Source organism: Lissotriton helveticus, chromosome 4_1 (genome assembly GCF_964261635.1).
Source record: "Lissotriton helveticus chromosome 4_1, aLisHel1.1, whole genome shotgun sequence".
In the NCBI taxonomy this organism is placed as follows: Eukaryota; Metazoa; Chordata; class Amphibia; order Caudata; family Salamandridae; genus Lissotriton; species Lissotriton helveticus.
Genome location: NC_136063.1, coordinates 296,350,480 through 296,370,838, shown reverse-complemented (window position 1 = coordinate 296,370,838; position 20,359 = coordinate 296,350,480). Strand labels below are relative to the sequence as shown.

At 47.8% G+C, this 20,359-nt stretch overlaps 1 protein-coding gene across 2 annotated transcripts in view; it reads right to left on the bottom strand.

Moving 5' to 3' along the window:
- ATAD2 (ATPase family AAA domain containing 2) overlaps nucleotides 1-20,359 on the bottom strand; it is a 558,187-nt gene that overhangs the window by 292,164 nt on the left and 245,664 nt on the right. For both annotated transcript variants that reach the window (XM_078686807.1, XM_078686808.1), the window contains exons 19-20: nucleotides 18,929-19,114; nucleotides 2,643-2,778 (exon numbers count right to left, since the gene is read on the bottom strand). In XM_078686807.1, coding sequence (XP_078542933.1) covers nucleotides 2,643-2,778; nucleotides 18,929-19,114 — 322 coding nt within the window. The remainder of the gene's footprint in view (nucleotides 1-2,642; nucleotides 2,779-18,928; nucleotides 19,115-20,359) is intronic.

The window sequence follows — 20,359 nt, the reverse complement described above, 5'->3', positions numbered from 1 at the left end:
CAGTAAGTCTTCTCAGCAACTGTCTGTTCTCCCCTCTCGTCAGCCGTGCAAGGCATTTACATTTTTTATTCTTATCCACTTATTACAGCACGTCCATGTTCCAGGAGGTAACCTAGATGAGGTGAACGTGAAGTGTGTTTACTGGAGTTTGACATCATGCGAGGTAACGGACGTTCTAACTAGTAGGTCTCTCTTTAGATAGGGAACGCAGTTTTTGAAATACTCGCAAGGGGCAGGCAGGTATATTTGGGGTTCTGACTTTTTTCCCCCCTTACTTACAGCGAACAGTATAGAGCAGCTTTCATAGTAGACAGAGTAGTTACACTTCCCCCTTTTCATGCAAGTTACTTGCAGTCAGCGGTCCCTCACAAATTAACTACTAACAGTGCCTGTTACCATTTGTTGCTGCTACATCCAGCACTTCCTGCGAAGAATCTTGAACATAATAACTTCATGGAGAGCTCAGATCCAAATAAGCCCCATTGTCCACATAGCTATCCTGGAATGGACATACTTATGGGGATTTTGTTTTCTAGATGGAGGTGCTTTTTGGAAATGAAAGTTAACTATATTTTTCATTTCATCATCTCATTTGAGAAGTGTCTTCCAGTGGCTTAGTAACGGAGTGCGCAGACATAAATAACATACATTTATGGCGCAAGTAGATCAGAACTTGGAATAGTCCTTTAGATAAGACCACTGTGTGTTCCCTCCTATTTCCTTTCTTTTTTGCAGGTGATAACACTGGACACTCGTTAACCCGCAGATTCCAACACTATCGAATTTACTTGGTAGGTGGATCTTCACGCTCTTACATCCTTATCACATTTTGGAGCCAAGACCTTGACAGGCATCCATTCTTTTACAGCTTTTAATCCCGACACAAGTGGCAATACATTGTCAGCCTTTTCTGCACGAAATTGGTGGCGCAATCACCAGGTAAGTCCTTAGGATCCTTACACCCCCTCTGCATGTGGGTTTAGGACGCTGCCTGTTTTTGAACTTAGCTTATTTCATTGCAGCTTCTGTCAAGCAGTTTTCTGTGGCTTTTCCATGAAAAATTGCTACATCTTCGGTTGTGGGTCTCTGACCCAAACCCTCTGATATGTAAGGTTCATTTTTTTCATCATAACCATGCTTGCGATTATATAACAATTACGCAAATTGATACAGGATTCTTTTACTTTTAGGTGTCTCCTGTTCTCTTTTTGTCCTGATGATGACCCTATTCTAAATTGCGCCACAGGGACAAAACGTCGACATGAACATATGTGGACTAGTTTTTAAAATGTGATTGTGGTTTTCGACAGTCACATCATGAGTGCCTTTCATGTCAACAAATTGTCCCAGTCACATGTATATATTCCTCTATAAAGCACACGTATTCACGGTCACTTCCACTGCACCGTCACCTGTTAGTATTTATTTATAGGTCTTGAAAAATAAGGTGCTTCCGTGTCATACATTTCGGTACTGATTCCGTACTATTACCATTGGTAAAATAAATGCACCTATCGCATAGCTATAACTCGGAGGAGTTAATGAAACTATTGCTGTGAAAGTCCAAGGCTACACCTCCCCCATAGGGACCATCTTTGTTTATCATATTTATTTCAACAGCAGTCCGGTTTAAATTAAATACCTACTGCTCTGCACACCACAACTACAAAAGAAGCACTTTCTTCTATTGGTGGACATGGGGCTGTATTAAGATTACTACATATTTTCATTGTTTGCGTCACTGTGCACCTTTCAAAAGGTGCACCCTGTGCAAACAAGGAAAGTGTGGCATATTAGAATGAATCCTCTGCCCCCAGGGCAGTTGCGAACTTGCGCTGCCCTGGGGCAGCTCATTCAGGTGAAATATGGTGCAGCTGTGCGCCAACCCACCTACACGTAAGGGGAATTACAGATCCCCTTGCAAGTGTGCGCAGTGAGTGACCGTACCCGTTGTAGGGAGGTTGTCTGATGGGTTCATGGGACAACTGTGAGGGCTGCCTCCAAGATGCGCAGTAAAGGAATTTGCACCTCTGCACTAACATTGGCAATATGCTGCGGGTGCAGAGGTAAAGTGGTTCCTCATTTGCATGGGGCCACGCCACTTGAGAGAATGCCCTCATAGCAGCACTACAGCACATGTTGAGTGAGCGCTATCTGTATGACTGTGGGGGATGCAAAAGAGTCTGCGGCCCCTTCTGTAATACCATTTTGCCCAAGGTGCACTCAGCGCAGGAACCCAAGGAGGTGGGCGTGGTGAGAATGGGTATTTTTCCATAGCACATGTTCTGTAGAAAGATTTTCAAAGTTGTAGGAAGACCAACTAGGTGGGAGTGAAGCACCAGACCCTTGTTAAAGGCTGTGGAAATACATTTACTGATGTCAGAAAGCAGGGTGACACCTATATGCAGCTCAACTCATTACTACTGGAGCAGAACAAGGTTACAGCGGAGAGAGACTGTTTGAAAATCGCCAGATCTAGTCTAACAACGTGGAATTCCTAAAGTCAGGAATCAGTGGTTAGCAGTATCCATCAGATGAAAGTGTTTCATGAGTGCAGTATAGAATTTTATCCCACTTGTTATTGGCACTTAAGAAAGGGGAGGAACTGGAGGCCACATAAACACGCAAATAGAAACCCTTACCTGCTTTTCTTCTTGATGAAGGGGGCTTGGCAGCTTGATTTAGAAGTAAGTCCTCAAAGAATGCCCTTCTTTCTACTGCGCTGGGTGGCTGGACATGAAATACTTCTCCATAATCATCAGCAAACAATTCCTGCACCTGCAATATAAAAAAAGTTTTAAAAAAAGTAAATGCAGGTGTTGCCGGGAAATTAAAGTGCCAAAGGAATGTGCTTTTGAGAAAACTCCCACTCCAGATGCATTGCGTCGAACAGGCAGCAATTAGTCTCTTAGGAGACTGGCTACTGGACATTTTGACTGGCATTGGTCTTATTCCTTTTAGGCAATGATAGATTCCATTTTTTACAGCAGAGAATGACTGCAGGAAATAGAACCTGGAAAAATCGTGTAAGGAAGCACCTTTCTTCACAAGCATGTCATTCCAATGTAGACTCTTATCATCCCACATTTACTGGCTAGTATACCAGCATTGTAATCAGCTATATGTAAGCATTCCCTTTGTCCCACAAGTGAGCACAAGTTAGGAGTAGCCAAGGACTGCCCACATGAGCAGTTTTGTCTCAAAGGTTAGATTTAATCAGCTGGCCATAATTCATAGATTGTGGATGCCATACTGAACTTTTGTATCTACATCTCAAGAACGGTTTTGGAGAGCGCGTTGACTTTAGTCCTGGAATAAGAATTTGACATAGTGCTGTACAAAGCTATTGCACGCAGCACTACACTGGGCATGTGAACCTGCTAAATCTCAAAGAAACCTGGGATTCTCCTGGGAAGTCTTTATATTTAAGGGTGCAAGAGTGATCAGTTACAAGCAAACCATGTTTTTCATTTTAACTTTGTTTATGAGTATTTAGAGTGGAAATCTATTGGTACTGTAGAGCGGCCCATTAAACAGACAGCCCAGGATATTGTGGCATGGATCAGGAAATTTTGCAGCACAATGTAAGAAAATTGTCTCGTATTGCACATTTTGCTGCACTTTACACTGACATTCCATTGATGCACTTGCAAATAAAGTGTAAAACATTAACCATATTACAGTAGCATACCTCTTTACAATGTTTAATCAATATCAACAATTGGACTTTTATTCAGCATAACCACCTGCCAAACCTATCTTTCATGCCAACTGCTCTTTTCCATTTTGAGATTTGACATCATATTTTCAGTTTTGAAAGACAATACACATCCTTGAATGAATTGTTTAATAAAAAATAAAACAAGCATTTGCAATGCAATCGGTCTCGCATTATTAAAGTTTGAGCTATTGGTGTTGCATTATTTAGCAATGCCAATAGCTCAAACTCTAATAATGCGAGACCTGATGCATTGCAAATGCTTGCTTCATATTGAGCACACCTTTAATTTCAAGGAAGTACAGAGTTTTCCAAGCTATTTTACAGCTTAGGGCTTCCCGCCAATTGCATACCACCCTACCATGCCATCCAAGCCCAATTTATTTATAGCGACTGCTAAATCCAGACTATGGCAATGTTAGCAGGAGAGGATTGAACACAACATCTGGGGATTGCTGAAAACCACCTATTGCAGTGTGAGGGCTCTTCCTCCCACTGGAGGGTATCCACTATCTAAAACTGTTCCTAGACACAATGCTCACGATCTTCACAAAAACTGCATACAATCTTCAGGTGGTGTTAGGTGCTCATATGCTTGAACTAAGGGCTCCTGGTATGCCCCTCTTTTTGACATAAGTAACCTGGATGGGTGTCATGTATCAGAGCGGTTAAAAGCAATTCGAATTTACATATTGTATTTGCATTTATTTAGCGCTTATTTTCCCTGGCGAAGTGTAGATGCGCTTTAGATAGATTGACATCGCTGTGCATTTTTGTGAGTTTGGCAATGGATTATTTCTAGGTATAGAAGCTCAATGCCATCCCGTGCCACCGTGTCCCCGCCGCGGGTGTACAGCCTTCACCCAGTCACACCTGCCAGCCCGCGTTTCCAAGAACCCCCGACCCCTTCTCATCTGCAGTACAAGATCACACGTGGAGCTCCGGGCTCACCTATGCCCCCTGTCTCCTGCAGTTTTCGCTCGTGGAACATTCAGGGCAGGTGTGGGTTAGTCTCCCACGCACTCTTGACCCCCACTACCCCAAGTAGAGTTACCCTGAGCTAACCCTAGAGTCCGTCTCGGCACCGCCGGAAACTTGCGGGCTCCTCCCCAGGTGCTCTTTGGCTCTCACAGTAAATAGCTGGCTTCTTCACTCACTGTCCGGCTCCCCGAGGACTTCCTAAACCTCTTGACAGTCCCACGGGTTACAGGCCCATTAAGAGGCACCCAGTGCCCCCCGCAGTCTTCACAGGAACCCACATGCCTTCTACTGGCTCCGTGCTGGCAGTGTCTGCAAAGTTAGAGCTTAAAGCTGAATCCAGCAGAAACAAGGAGCTGCCCCCCGTGCCGGCCACATCAACAGTGCAAAGGAAATGCCGATGGCATGTGAGCCGCGCCTGCTGCAAGAGCATGCAGTCTTACGGCATGTATTGAACAGGAAAGGAGGAAGCATGTCTGCAGATCATGGGGCTGGCTGACTGAGGCGGGACAGCGCGTCTGCAATAAAAGTTGTTAGGCAATCATTCCCACTATTTTATGTTCAGTGAATAGCGAGCACTACAAAAACAGGTATCTAACTTTACTTATAGACATGCCGGTTTTTAGCCATATGCGTGTCTCAAACATAACGTTTATGGGGGTAAAAGGCAAAGGGTAATAAAAAGCATACCCTAGCTTCAACTCACACTTTCTTGTCGTGGACTAGACTGCCGCATTGAAACAGAGTTCTCGAAGGTGGCAGGCGTTGGGTGTGAAGCAATTGCATTTTGGAATTTGCGAGCTAGCTGGAAGCGTACAATTAAAACGTTCAATTGGGTGATGTGACTAGGCTAGGAATACATAAGATGGCAGACAGGCAAGGGGCAAACAGAGAAATGTGTGGCAGACACTTCCGTCAAACTACAATAACCTGCCAGCTATGACATGCAGAGTAAGAGGCTATCGCCTTAAAAGTCCAACAACATTTAAAGACACAATATGGGAGCTCCGTGTTAGGGCTGGGTCGTTCCCTGGGAGGTAATAAGATTATATGCACCAACAGAAATTGTAAACAATCTGACTAAAAAGGAAAGTAACTTATATTTCGAGTAGGCAGCATATGGCGTGACTACATAAACTGTCAGCAATAGCGGACGAGACACATGGTACAGGCTCACCTCGAAGCGGTGTTTCACGAATGACTTTGTAAAAGAAGCAGTGAAACTGCACCTGACCAGTGGCCATTGCCACCTGTGAACAGAGAGAAGAGAGGTATTACTTGGCCGGTCCTTCCTCATGCGCCATGTTCGTGGTTCCCCTGTCCCAGGAGTGCTCACTCACCTGCGGTAAGCTGAGTAGGATGCCGGCGAACTGTAGCATTTCACAGCCTAGAACACGTAGGTTGGTCTCAGTGTTCAGGTCCAGCATTGAGGGGGGTGGGCGATAGCAGCTCGTCCGGGAGCAGCGAGTTGCCAATGGTCAGATGCACTTTGGAGTACAGCCGGTCGTCGATGAGGATGCTGTCGGCCGCGCGGGATGACATGGTAGCAGCGGGCGCCGGGTGCTGGCCCGGGCCTGAAGCCATTACTCTGACAGATGTCCGCGCTATGATCCACGAAGGAGGAAGGAGGCGCAGGCTGCCGCCGACCAGTGAAGCTCGCAAGGCGCCCATACTTTCAATTCTTTCTCGGGCGGAGGGGCCTGCCTGCACAAACAGCCTATGGAATATTAACGCCTTTAAGAGACTTCTGCGCACTCAGGACATTTATTTAAACCAGTGGTGCGCGTGCACCACAGAGGAGGTGGGGGGGGCGAGGGAGCCTGTGTCTGTGCCGCGTGCTGATGCACGTCCTAGACACTGACGGGAATGGGCAGAGCAAAGGCGGGACATGCGCCCGCCTTAGCCCAATTAGGTGCCTTATTTTTGTTAAATAAAATAAAATAAAATAAAGCCATGGCGGTGGCGAAAGCCTGATCACACGCACAAGCTTGTGGTCCGCTTTTGGCAAATAAGCACAAAGAAAAGGAGTCTGGCGAGCGGCGGCAGCAACGTTTAACAAACAATATCCAACCCCTAGCTGGGGCCCTCCGCAGCGCAGCAGCAACTGCGTGTCTAGTGCAAGTTAAAACACCCGTGAACTCAAGTCGGAAGGGGCTCTTCCCCGATGCCACAAGATGAAATATGCACACCGTACCACGATGGGGGTAGGGTGTGTTCTGGAGATCTCAATAAATATGGGTGGATGGGTAGTTTTGGTTTGCCTGGAGACGGCAAAGCAGTTCGGCCAGCAGATGAAGAGGCTGCGACGAACACAGGCAGGTGAAGGAATCTGGGAAAGAGAAAAAAGACTAGAGGTGTAGAGCCACTGAAAGCTCGAATGTGAAGCCTGGCTTGAGCTCCTGTTAGAACCTCGAGCCCATAATTAGTCGAGCTTTCATGGGGCCTCTGCCTGCCACCCTCCCTCCCTTTACCCAGGATGGGACATATCGCCAGATCTGCCGAATCTAGAACTGGGGAACCGTGTTGGAGTATCCGGTCAGGTCATCATCCTGCGATTCTGAGTAAATCCCTTCACCTCCCTGTACCAATAAAAAACAAGCCGGCCTGGAGCGGAGAACAGCCCAAGAGACGCGGGAGGGCATGAGTGTGACGCCGTGAGCGTGCACGTTGGCCCTCCCAGTGGCGGCGCCTGCAAAGCGCGTCTTAGAAGAGCGTTCACCGACCGGTGTCTGCTCGTGCACCGGTCTGTACCACTCGGGAGGCTCAACCCAACGACAATAAGGCTCGCTCGCCATGCGAGCCCTAAAAATGACAGGAGTGGCTGAATTGTAGGTAAGGAATGAGCCAGAATGCAACGTAGAAAATTAACATTGCTTTTATAAACCAAGGCAATTCAGATGATCTTAGTCTTTTTCCCCCAAATACGCTAGATGTGCTCTGTGTCCAGTACAAAATGGGTCGCACTCCGACTCCACCCACCAGCAGGTGTGCCCCAGGAGCATCATGGTCGATGCAGTCTTTAGATAGCGAGTGCGCTATATCGAAGAAAAATGTGTCGTAGCAAGGTTGCAGCACCAACTCTGGACACCGGTGTTTCGGAATAGTTGTTCCTCGTCAGCAGAGTGTAGGTATTCGGGGTTAGCTGTGCAGGCTGCCAAATGTTCTCAGGTATGTACCTCTCACGGCGCGGGTGCGGGATCCGAGCTCGTCAGCCCAAGCTCAAGGGAGCCTATCAAAGTACAAAATGGGTCGCACTCCGACTCCACCCACCAGCAGGTGTGCCCCAGGAGCAACATGGTCGATGCAGTCTTTAGATAGCGAGTGCGCTATATCGAAGAAAAATGTGTCGTAGCAAGGTTGCAGGACCAACTCTGGACACCGGTGTTTCGGAATAGTTGTTCCTCGTCAGCAGAGTGTAGGTATTCGGGGTTAGCTGTGCAGGCTGCCAAATGTTCTCAGGTATGTACCTCTCACGGCGCGGGTGCGGGATCCGAGCTCGTCAGCCCAAGCTCAAGGGAGCCTATCAAAGTACAAAATGGGTCGCACTCCGACTCCACCCACCAGCAGGTGTGCCCCAGGAGCATCATGGTCGATGCAGTCTTTAGATAGCGAGTGCGCTATATCGAAGAAAAATGTGTCGTAGCAAGGTTGCAGCACCAACTCTGGACACCGGTGTTTCGGAATAGTTGTTCCTCGTCAGCAGAGTGTAGGTATTCGGGGTTAGCTGTGCAGGCTGCCAAATGTTCTCAGGTATGTACCTCTCACGGCGCGGGTGCGGGATCCGAGCTCGTCAGCCCAAGCTCAAGGGAGCCTATCAAAGTACAAAATGGGTCGCACTCCGACTCCACCCACCAGCAGGTGTGGCCCAGGAGCATCATGGTCGATGCAGTCTTTAGATAGCGAGTGCGCTATATCGAAGAAAAATGTGTCGTAGCAAGGTTGCAGCACCAACTCTGGACACCGGTGTTTCGGAATAGTTGTTCCTCGTCAGCAGAGTGTAGGTATTCGGGGTTAGCTGTGCAGGCTGCCAAATGTTCTCAGGTATGTACCTCTCACGGCGCGGGTGCGGGATCCGAGCTCGTCAGCCCAAGCTCAAGGGAGCCTATCAAAGTACAAAATGGGTCGCACTCCGACTCCACCCACCAGCAGGTGTGCCCCAGGAGCATCATGGTCGATGCAGTCTTTAGATAGCGAGTGCGCTATATCGAAGAAAAATGTGTTGTAGCAAGGTTGCAGCACCAACTCTGGACACCGGTGTTTCGGAATAGTTGTTCCTCGTCAGCAGAGTGTAGGTATTCGGGGTTAGCTGTGCAGGCTGCCAAATGTTCTCAGGTATGTACCTCTCACGGCGCGGGTGCGGGATCCGAGCTCTACCATGATGCTCCTGGGGCACACCTGCTGGTGGGTGGAGTCGGAGTGCGACCCATTGTGTATATTTAATTGGCTCCCTCGAGCTAGAGCTGACGAGCTCGGATCCCGCACCCGCGCCGTGAGAGGTATCAACCTGAGAACACTTGGCAGCCTGCACAGCTAACCCCGAATAACCTACACTCTGCTGACGAGGAACAACTATTCCGAAACACCGGTGTCCAGAGTTGGTGCTGCAATCTTGCTTTACACACTGTTTCGATATAGCGCACACGCTATCAAAAGACTGCATCTACCATGATGCTCCTGGGGCACACCTGCTGGTGGGTGGAGTCGGAGTGCGACCCATTGTGTACATTTAATTGGCTCCCTCGAGCTAGAGCTGACGAGCTCGGATCCCGCACCCGCGCCGTGAGAGGTATCAACCTGAGAACACTTGGCAGCCTGCACAGCTAACCCCGAATAACCTACACTCTGCTGACGAGGAACAACTATTCCGAAACACCGGTGTCCAGAGTTGGTGCTGCAATCTTGCTTTACACACTGTTTCGATATAGCGCACACGCTATCAAAAAACTGCATCTACCATGATGCTCCTGGGGCACACCTGCTGGTGGGTGGAGTCGGAGTGCGACCCATTGTGTATATTTAATTGGCTCCCTCGAGCTAGAGCTGACGAGCTCGGATCCCGCACCCGCGCCGTGAGAGGTATCAACCTGAGAACACTTGGCAGCCTGCACAGCTAACCCCGAATAACCTACACTCTGCTGACGAGGAACAACTATTCCGAAACACCGGTGTCCAGAGTTGGTGCTGCAATCTTGCTTTACACACTGTTTCGATATAGCGCACACGCTATCAAAAGACTGCATCTACCATGATGCTCCTGGGGCACACCTGCTGGTGGGTGGAGTCGGAGTGCGACCCATTGTGTATATTTAATTGGCTCCCTCGAGCTAGAGCTGACGAGCTCGGATCCCGCACCCGCGCCGTGAGAGGTATCAACCTGAGAACACTTGGCAGCCTGCACAGCTAACCCCGAATAACCTACACTCTGCTGACGAGGAACAACTATTCCGAAACACCGGTGTCCAGAGTTGGTGCTGCAATCTTGCTTTACACACTGTTTCGATATAGCGCACACGCTATCAAAAGACTGCATCTACCATGATGCTCCTGGGGCACACCTGCTGGTGGGTGGAGTCGGAGTGCGACCCATTGTGTATGCTCTGTGTCCAGTGCTTGATTGTGCGGACGAGCACAATATAAAAACCTAACATCCACCAGGCACAATATTAATCATTATAGAAGCTGGCTCTATATATAGTGCACCAAAATGGAGGTACAAGGTACAGAGTCCAAGCAAACCTTCAAGGAATTACAAAGGCACAACTGATACCCTGTCACGGGGTCGCAGAGTCACCTTTATTGTTCCCCGTGACTGACTCTCCGTCTCCCCTGTTGGACTGGTCCGGGCCCTTAAGGGAAGCCTGGACTTACCGGACTTTGAACCCAACCCCTTGACGTCAGAGGACAGCGGCCTATCCTCATTGGCCGTTACAGAAGAAAAGGCGGACCGGAAGACGTGGAGCTGTTGGTGTACCGAGGCGACATCGAGCTAAGGAGAAGAAACCGACCTGGGGAGAAAGGGATCGACGGCGCGGACTCGGAGGAAAGATCCAGAGAAGCCGGGACGAAGAGAGCCGACAACGGAACGTCTGAGCGAGAGGGAGACCCAGACGTCCCGCCGTGGGAGAAGCCAGGAGGCCACCGTCCCCAGGCATCGCCCAGCCACGCGCAGGAAGACACGTGGCTCAGCCAGGTACGGGGGTGCTTTAAGGAACTCCTACGCTTTAACAGAGGGGGGACCGGGTAACGAAGGGAGCGGGAGGGACCGCTGTACCAGGGCACCCATTTACTTTTGAGCACTTTCACTCCACATTTCGGGCTAGTGTTCTCTTACGTTTGCTGATGGTTGTTTGCATCGACTCCTCACGAATGTTACCCTCACTCCCTGCCCCATTACCAGCCTGTATACTCTAGTAGTGAACTAACTGCCAAGTTTCCTTTCTCTCCTCCAACCGGGCGAGACTGTGATTGGGAGAAATCGAGCAGAAGGAGAAGACCACCGAAGACAAAGCAGGAAGCAAACTGAATACCTTGAGGCACTCTGAACTGCATATGTAAAGCAATCCCAATAAACCTTGTTGTTCTATATCTCAGTATTGGCTCCTTCTCTCCTTGTATACCCTAAAGGTTACATATCCCAAATGCTCTTTTGTGGTAGTGAGGGCGAGCAGTTTTGCATATCAGAGGGTAGTGTTAAGCATCTATTACACAAAGGCACTACGTGAGAGACACTTAATTAAGAAATCTGACACCAATTTATACAAAATAGCATGTGCTTTTATAGTAATTTAGATACAAAGATCGGTACTTTGAATTATACATTTTTACTGTTTTTAAAAGTTGAAACTGCAATTTCTGGGAGCTGTAATGTTATATGGGGGAAAACATGTATTACAATTGAGCACTTAACAGCAACTTGTCACCTCATGAGGCTCTGGGGCATCCGGGTGCAGAGGTTAGTTATGGTGTTGGGAGTCTCATTCACTTCAATGAGACAACAGTACAGCCTGAAAAAGACTAAGCTAGGACTGGGGGACAAGTCCAGGGGAATCCACAGTAGGGCTTGATCCTGGACATCCTCAGGTATCCAGGGACACCCTTGGTCCACTCCTCCTCTGGCAGTGGTGCTCGGTGCAGTGCTGTCTTTTAGCATTCGGTATGGTGCTGGAGTCTCTCATGGATGGAGGGGGGCCTTCAGAAGGAGTCTGTGGGCGGTGACTGGAAGTCCAGTCTGAGCAACTCCAATGTTGGGATTTGGGCCAAGGGGGTCTCAGACCCACAAGAACTGTCACCAGGCTCTGGAGCACAGGTGAATAGGTGCTTTGAGGATCAGGTGGCGGCAGTCGCAGACTCCCTCGGTCTTCGGTTTCTGCAGAGGGAGGCAAACAGGACAGCTAAGCCACTCTCAATGTGGGTCGTATTGTCCCTAAAGTCCAGACGTGCAGGTCGGGCTTCCTCAGTGTTGGGATTCAGCAACAAGCCTTGACTGCTGCAAGGGGTCCAGTACCCCAGGTATTGGTTTTGTGAGACTCCGGGCATCCCCACACTTGGGAGGACCGATCTTACCTGTAGAAGCACTGCTACCTAACCCTAGGCCGGTACACCGGGCCTGGTCAGGCTGGATCAGGAACATCTGTCTTATCAGTACCTCTGTGCACTGATAGGTGGCGTCTGGCGACCCAGAGTGACGTTGGCGTCCTGTTAGTCGTCGTCAAGTCTGTGTCATCAATATAACTGCCACTCCGGCACGCTGACGTCAGTACTTTTCACGACTTTCCACGCTAGAGCGTGGAGCCATGAAGTGACTGACCATGTTGTGTTTAAAAACAAAAATAAAACAGCCTGGGCCCTGAAGGGGAACATCTCAAACACTAAAAGTAATTCCGCAGTGTGGGGAGGGTGGGTAGGTCGGTAAAGAATCTGCAGCAAGATCAGGTCTCTACCAGATATGTCGTTACTGAAGGTAAGTAACTTGTCCATCTGATAGAGACATCTAGTCACCAGATTCCTTACTTTTTTAACAGATACCCAAGCAATACCATCTCCAGAGGAGGGACTGCGGAAAGGTTTAGACCAGGAAGTCCGGCAAGACCAAGCAACCAAACATGCCTTTTCTGCGAACCAGGGAATCCAGGCAGTACTGTCTGGCAAACGTGTGCAGCGATGCCCACGTGATTGCTTCTCAGATCTCAGATATGGGGACACCATGCTGGAGAGCCGAGGTGACCCCTTTTGCCCTGGTGGAATGGGCTCTAAGCCCTTCAGGAAGATCTTTCTTCTCTAAGGCGTAACAGATTTTAATACAGAGGATAACCCAGCAGGACATAGTCCTCTTTTGGACCGCACGCCATTTCTTTGCACCCACACACCCTATATAGAGTTGGACATCCACCCGGAACCCTTTGGTTCAATCAAGGTAGAACAAGAACGCTCTTTTTGGGTCCAAAAGATGGAGACACTTCTTCCTTGGAAGGGAGCGGAGGTGCATAGAAGGTGGATCGGGTAACAGACTGCCCCATATGAAAGGGCAGTGCCAACCTTCGGTAGAAAAGATGCCCTTGTGCGGAGCACCACTTCATCCGGAAAGAGTGAGGTAGGAGGCTGTGATGACCGTGCCTGCATTTCGCTCACCTTCGCGGCATAGGTTACTGCCACTAAGAAGGCGGTTTGGATGGTGAGCTGCCATAGAGAACAGTTATGCAGTGGATCAAACAGTGCACACATCAGAAAAGTGAGAACCAAATTAAGGTCCCACTGTAGCATAATAAAGGGTAAAGGGGGAAAACAAGCGGGTTAACCCCTTCAAGAATCTCTGCACCAGAGGGGATTTGAAAAGAGAAGGCTGATCAGGCAGCCGAAGAAAAGAGGAAAAAGGCCGAAAGATAGCCCTTCAGGGTACCCAGAGCAGAGCCCTGCTGGGCCAAGTAAAGCATGAACAGGAGGACAACTGACAAAGCTGCAGATAGAGGGTCAATATGCCGGCCTGTAAAATTTTTACTAAATTGTTCCATCTGCAGGCGCCTGGCTGCCAGAATAACCACAGACTTCAGGAGGGAGGTCAAAAGCTGTCAACTGTCGCCGCTCTATCTCCACACAAGGAAGAAGAGTGTGTCCGGTTCGGGTGGAGGACCCTCCCCTGCAACTGAGACAGAAGATCCTCCAGAAGGGGCAATCTGATCGGAGGATCGATGCTAATGTCCAGAAGCTTAGGATACCAAACGCTACGTGCCCAGTCAGGAGGCACAAGAATAACTTGCGCCCTTCCCCACCGCTGAAAGCGACCTTGTGCCACCTCCGAAAGGAGACACCACTCGTGATCCGCAAGGCACTTCCAGCTGAGCTGTCCACCCTGGAGTTCAGAGAACCACCAAGGAAATGTCCTGTTCCAGCCAAGCCCAGAAACACAATCCCACTCCACCCTGTTTGTTGCGGTACGACATGGCGGTAGTGTTTTCCGTAAACAGCTGTACCAGCCTTACCTTTATTGATGGCAAAAAGGCTTTCAGTGGCAGTCGGATCCCCCGAGGCTCCAACAGATTGATATTAAGCTTGGCTTCCGCCGGAGACCAGAGTCCTCTGATCTCCACCTCTCCCAGATGGCTACCACGCATCAATAGTGATACATCTATCGCTACGGTAAGATCTGGGTGGGGAAGGGAGAGGGGTGGGTAAGGAAGAGGGGTCCGCCCTTGATCCAATCGCCGTTTGTTAGCCACCACTGCAGGTCTTTCGTAGTGCCCTCCGAAATCTGAACCAGGTCGGTGAGATTTCCTTGATTCTGTGCCCATTAGAACTTCAGGTCCCACTGTAAAGCCAGCATGTGCCACTGTGCCTGGTTCACTAGCAGGATGCAGGAGGCCATGAGACCAAACGGCTTCAGACATTCTTACTGAGATCCAGGGTAAAGGCTGAAACATCGTTATCATAGCCTGAAAATCACTGACTCCCCATGCGGGAGGATGGGCCCAAAACTGCACCGTGCCCAGAAGCACTGCAATGAAAGGGAGAGTGAGTGGTGGTGGGGGGTGGGGTGGGGGTGTGGGGCTGGTCAGGTGTGACTTCGGCACGGGGGGAGGGGGGTCAGGTGTGACTTCGGCACGTTGATAGTGAACCCCAGCGAATGCAGAAGCCTCGCCACAGTCTGGAGGTGGGAGTACACGGTTTGGGGCGAGATTGGGGGAGACTGGAACCCCCTGATCTCCGTAGATGGACTGCGACCATAGCCATCACCTTTGTGAACACCCGAGGGGCACTGATGAGGCCAAACGGGAGCCCTGCAAATTGAAAGTGCACATGGCCCACCGTTAACAGCAGGTAGCAACAATTGGCAGGCAGGAATATGAAAATAGGCATCCTGCAAGTCGAATGCTACCATTCAGTCTCCCGAGTCCAGGACTGACAGGACCTGAACCAAGGTGAGCATCCTGAACTTCGCTTTCTTTTTTAGGAAGGAGTTGAGAATGCAGAGGTCTAGGATAGGATAAAGGCCACAGGCGTCCTTTGTGACCAGAAAATAGCGGAAATAACCACAGCCTATTTCTGGCCCAGGAACCCTCTCTATAGCTTCCTTGGCCAAGAGAGTCTTGAATTCCTCGCAAAGCAGGGCAAAGTAATCCTCCGTCAGCCGATCATACACTGGAGGCACAGATGAAGGGGTGGTCTTGAAGGGGAGGGAATAGTCCCTTTGGATATTTTGCAACACCCACCTGTCAAATGTGATGTTACGCCAGTGGTGGTGATGACTGCATACTCTGCCACCGACAGGCAGAGAGTGATCCTGGAGGAATCTGAATAGGAAGGTTTTGCAGTGGAGGAGATCAAGGTTTGGCTCAACTTCTGGCCTCCAGACCCATGGGGTCAGGGTGAACCGTGTCCACAGCCAGTTTGCCAAAATAGGGTTGGTGCAGTTGATGGCCCCTTCCTTCGCCACGAAAGGAGTGAAAAGCAGAAGCCGGGATATCCCCAGAGAAGACTGACGTTCTCAGCCAGGCGAGTCGATGGACAGCCCACATTGTAGAATTCACTCTGCCCAGCGAGTCCGTTGTGTCCAAGCCACATTTGATTGCGGACTTTGCTGTGTCTCTACCGTCGGAAATAGCTTGGGAGAGTAGAGCTCGGTCCTCCTACAAGCCATGGGCAGCACTTGCGCAACTGTGTTCCATATAGAATGGGATGAACAGCCTAAAAGGCATGCAGTGTTCACCGACCGCTATGCAAGACAGGCGGAAGAAAGAAATTCTTTCCAAAATTCTCCAGTCTCTTGGATTCCCTATCCAGAGGTGAGGAAGGGAACGCGCCACAAAAAGTGGAAGCCTGGATCACCAAACTGGGTGGGGTGAGTGGGTGGTGAGGAAAGTTGGGTCACCCGGTGCAGGGTGATGGCAGTGGGAAATCTTCCTATTTACAGGAGCCCCTGTGTAGAGTTCGGACCAGGTACCCAGGACGACGTCCATAAATGCCTCATTTAAAGGCAGCAAGGTTTCAGAGCTGGAGACCTCAGGCTGCAGGACCCATGTCAAGAAGTTAGTCTTGACTGCCACCGTAGAGAGCTTCAGGTTCAGGACCTCCGCAGCTTTACGCACCATCATGGCCTCCTCCGTAGCCAAAGTAGACGGAAGCAGCATGCCAGAGTCTGGGGAGGGATCCGAACCCCCAGCATCACCCAGTTCCTCATACCAGTCCAGCTCTTGTGGCTGCTGGATTTCAAAGTGATCCTGCTCCCCCTCCCAATCCACTTCATCCATCCCCTACCCTTCAGAAAAGGGAAGGTTGAGAAACATGGCATCGTACAGCTCAGTCGACGCCGGGGGATGCCCGACTTGCTCCCTGTCGTCGGGTATGAGGATTGGGGAGGAGCCAACGAGGCTGAGGACCTTGGCGCTGGGAAAGGTAGTTGTGGAGGTGCAACCGGCACGCACCAAGACCCGCAAACAGGTTCAGTCGGAGGCTGTGTTTAGTGCCGCAGGCACAAAACCCGCGGGCCCTCCATTATCCGAGCCTGCGGTGCCTGAAGGCGCGCCGCCAGGGTCACACCACCCAAATACAGCACACAGGGCATCGTAAAACTCTTTACGATGGGGAGGGGGTCACTCCTGGCCTCAGAAAAAGTAGAGAAACGTGGAGCCGACACAGGCACCCACTCCGCGGAGCGGGCCTCGAACGTCGAAGTTCCTCCCCTGCGTTGCAAAACGGCAGGGTTAAATCGAAGCACGACATGCAGTTATTCTGTCATAACGACAAACTGATAAATTTAATAGGCTGTAGTTTTAGTGCCTGTCCCACAATATTATGACATGCATGCTGGTGACCATGTGAAGGTACTCACTACTGGTCTACTGTGCTGTATGTTTACTGTTCAAAGATGAATTAGATAAAATGCAGGAGTACTAACCACATTAATTTGAACCTGATTCCCAATGTCCAATAAAAGGAAAAATGAAAACCAAGGATTTTAAATTTGTGGTCTATCCAGAAAGAAGAGCTGGCGTATGTGGGTCATACAAAAAAAAAAAAAGCCTGCAACATCGGCGATATGGGAACCATTTTAAAACAAGTCTGAGAATGCTGAAATTATCTCCACAACTGGCTAAGCAGGCATATTACAGAGTCTCTTAAGATCAGCTTTTTATAGAGTCATCACTAACCCTCCCAACAATGTACAAGAGGTCAACTGATCTATTGGTTCAGGTTCAAGCTAATCTTCCAAACTAGAGAATTTGATCAATTATGATAACCGCAAAAGTGCCCACATCGAATGCAAGAAAGTATGAGGTAGGGAGTGTTAAAAGACTGAAAAGCTGGTAAGAAAGGAACAAAGTAATAGGAACAAAGCCTAATAAGGCATAACTTTCAGGGATCTGATAATATGAAAACCTAAAAATGAGGTACTTGATACTCCTTAGCACACGTTTTTTATTGTAGTTCAAGCAATATACATGTTTCCACCATACATCAGTCATACATTAATAATTTAGATCCTTTTTATTCAGGGTTGTCGTTGGTGTTTTATTTCTGGAGACGTCACAGCCAACACGTGTTTCGTCGTTAGGGAATGTAACCCTCGACTTTCTCAAGGCTATTCTCCGAAATGTTGTTCTTTATTTGTTGAGGTGATAATTCCAACCCTCAAAAGGGTTCTGTTTGGGGACTTTGCTCGTGGTGTGCAATTCATCAAGTTGTAACCGGAGTATCGGTTTTCAATTGGACAGCTTTCGCTGTAGCCCTCATGCTTCAAGTTCCGTCCCCGCTGCCGTTTCTATGGTGCAGTCATAGAAACGGCAGCGGGGACGGAACTTGAAGCACGAGGGCTACAGCGAAAGCTGTCCAATTGAAAACCGATACTCCGGTTACAACTTGATGAATTGCACACCACGAGCAAAGTCCCCAAACAGAACCCTTTTGAGGGTTGGAATTATCACCTCAACAAATAAAGAACAACATTTCGGAGAATAGCCTTGAGAAAGTCGAGGGTTACATTCCCTAACGACGAAACACGTGTTGGCTGTGACGTCTCCAGAAATAAAACACCAACGACAACCCTGATTAAAAAGGATCTAAATTATCAATGAATGTATGACTGATGTATGGTGGAAACACATGTATATTGCTTGAACTACAATACAAAACGTGTGCTAAGGAGTATCAAGTATTTTGTGGCTCTTGCCTAACCTAGAAGAGGAAGTGTGGTTCTCTTCTCCTTGTAGCACCGTTCACAATTAAAAAAGATTAAGCTAAAATTAGGTAAGGTGGACATTCCCTTGTGGCGCCAGAACCTAGCAAAATACCACCAGCCGAGTCCAAGTAGGTATGAGGTACTGTAAGGTTTTAGCCTAGTGAAATTAGCATTAATTTAGCCCATTGATATACTATATCCAGAAGGAGGCACAGCCTTAAATGATCTCCGTTTCTATTGTTAGGTTATCACCAACTGAAAATGAAGCAAAAAAATGTGACTTTTTGCTCTCAAGAATCCTGAGCACTTAATAATTTCCAATTTATTTTTAGAATAATTTTTAACAGATCATAGGTTCAAACCTTTCAGGAGTCCACTCTATTACTCAGAACAATATGCATGACTTAGTTTACTAACATTTACAAAGAAAAAACATGTGCAAAAATTACTAGATAAGAGATGCACAAACCAAATATTAATCAAACTCATAAAAGTAGCTCATTTTACCTCTGAAAAAATATTTTAATAAGCTAAATATCAACACTGCAATTTAAGGAACAAACCTCTTCTGGGAGATCTGAAAGCAGAGAATCAGATGTAGCAAGCAGCAAAATTGGGGTGAACGAAGGAATGTTTCTCAGTAATGTCATGAATGTAGCTTTAAGCGTGCATCCTACAGTTTCCCACCACATGTGAATATGTGGAATATACAGGATACTTGGAGCAGTCCTCTTAGCCTCACGAAACATCTGAAAAATATGCAGAGGAACAAATTATCATCATTAAACATGGTTTGCTGCAGGACCTCCTCCAGTCCATCACAAATCACAAATTAATACCCCCTATAACATTCCGAACAAAGAGCAACTAGGTTAGCAATTAGGATACATGTGAAATATACTTGCAATCACATGTAATTCGGTCTGCTGGCTGAAATCACAATAACTGATAGTTTGCCACAAAGGATCCTAGGGCACTTAAAGTAAAAAAAAAAAAAAGTGTTGCAGTATTTGTCCAACTAAAGGTTAATTTTCTTTTATTTGAAAACATTTGGAGAACTCAAACTTGATTAGAAAAATCTAGCTGTTAACCTGTTTAATGTCAACTTTTTTTAAAGAAGATTTGAAAGTAAGTGACCACGTTCTCTCTATTTACTTATTGAGCAAAACTGCACTGTCTTACATCAGCCGCCAGGTTGATATGCCATCTCTGAGGAAATCCACAATCTGTTGAAAGGTAGCTCTTTTCGCTTGCAATGTTTAACACCTTCTTAAAAGTTGACAAAGTGGTCCACATAACTTATTACAAAGCGGCCACCGATGAACAAAAGTTACTTACCGGTAAACTGTGGTTCTCCAGTATTGGTGTCTTTCATAGATTCACATGCTTGAATAATTCCTCGTCGAAGGGGGAGTCCCATGGTACATAAAATAGTAGTTATATATATATATATATATACACAAAATATATCATATATATTATCTATCTATATCTATCTATATCTATATCTATATCTATATCTGTATATGTATATATATCTATAATAAGAATATTAAAACGTAAAAACTTTATTATACCATAGAACAACATTGGCCCATACAAAGTATAGAGGGAGAGTTCTCTTTAGTAACATATCCATGTCATTATAATAGTCCACAATCCAGCCAATCAGGCTGTAGCATCCTCTAGAACCTTCTCAGAAGCTCAAGTCCTCAGATTTTCGTAGCACAAGAGTAACCAAGAGTGCATGAGTAGAAGAGAGCCTCTGAGGGGAGGAAGGGTGGGTCTCATGTGAATCTATGAAGGACACCAATAATGGAGAATCAGGATTTAAAGGCAAGTAACGTTTGCTCTTCTCCGGTATTAGGGTGTCTTTCATAGATTCACATGCTTGAATAAGAATAGAAAGCAGTAAGCCAACAAACAGTCATAAAAGGCAATAAAGAAAATGCAATCACAGAAATACACGTTACCATTGCATATTCGCACAAGAA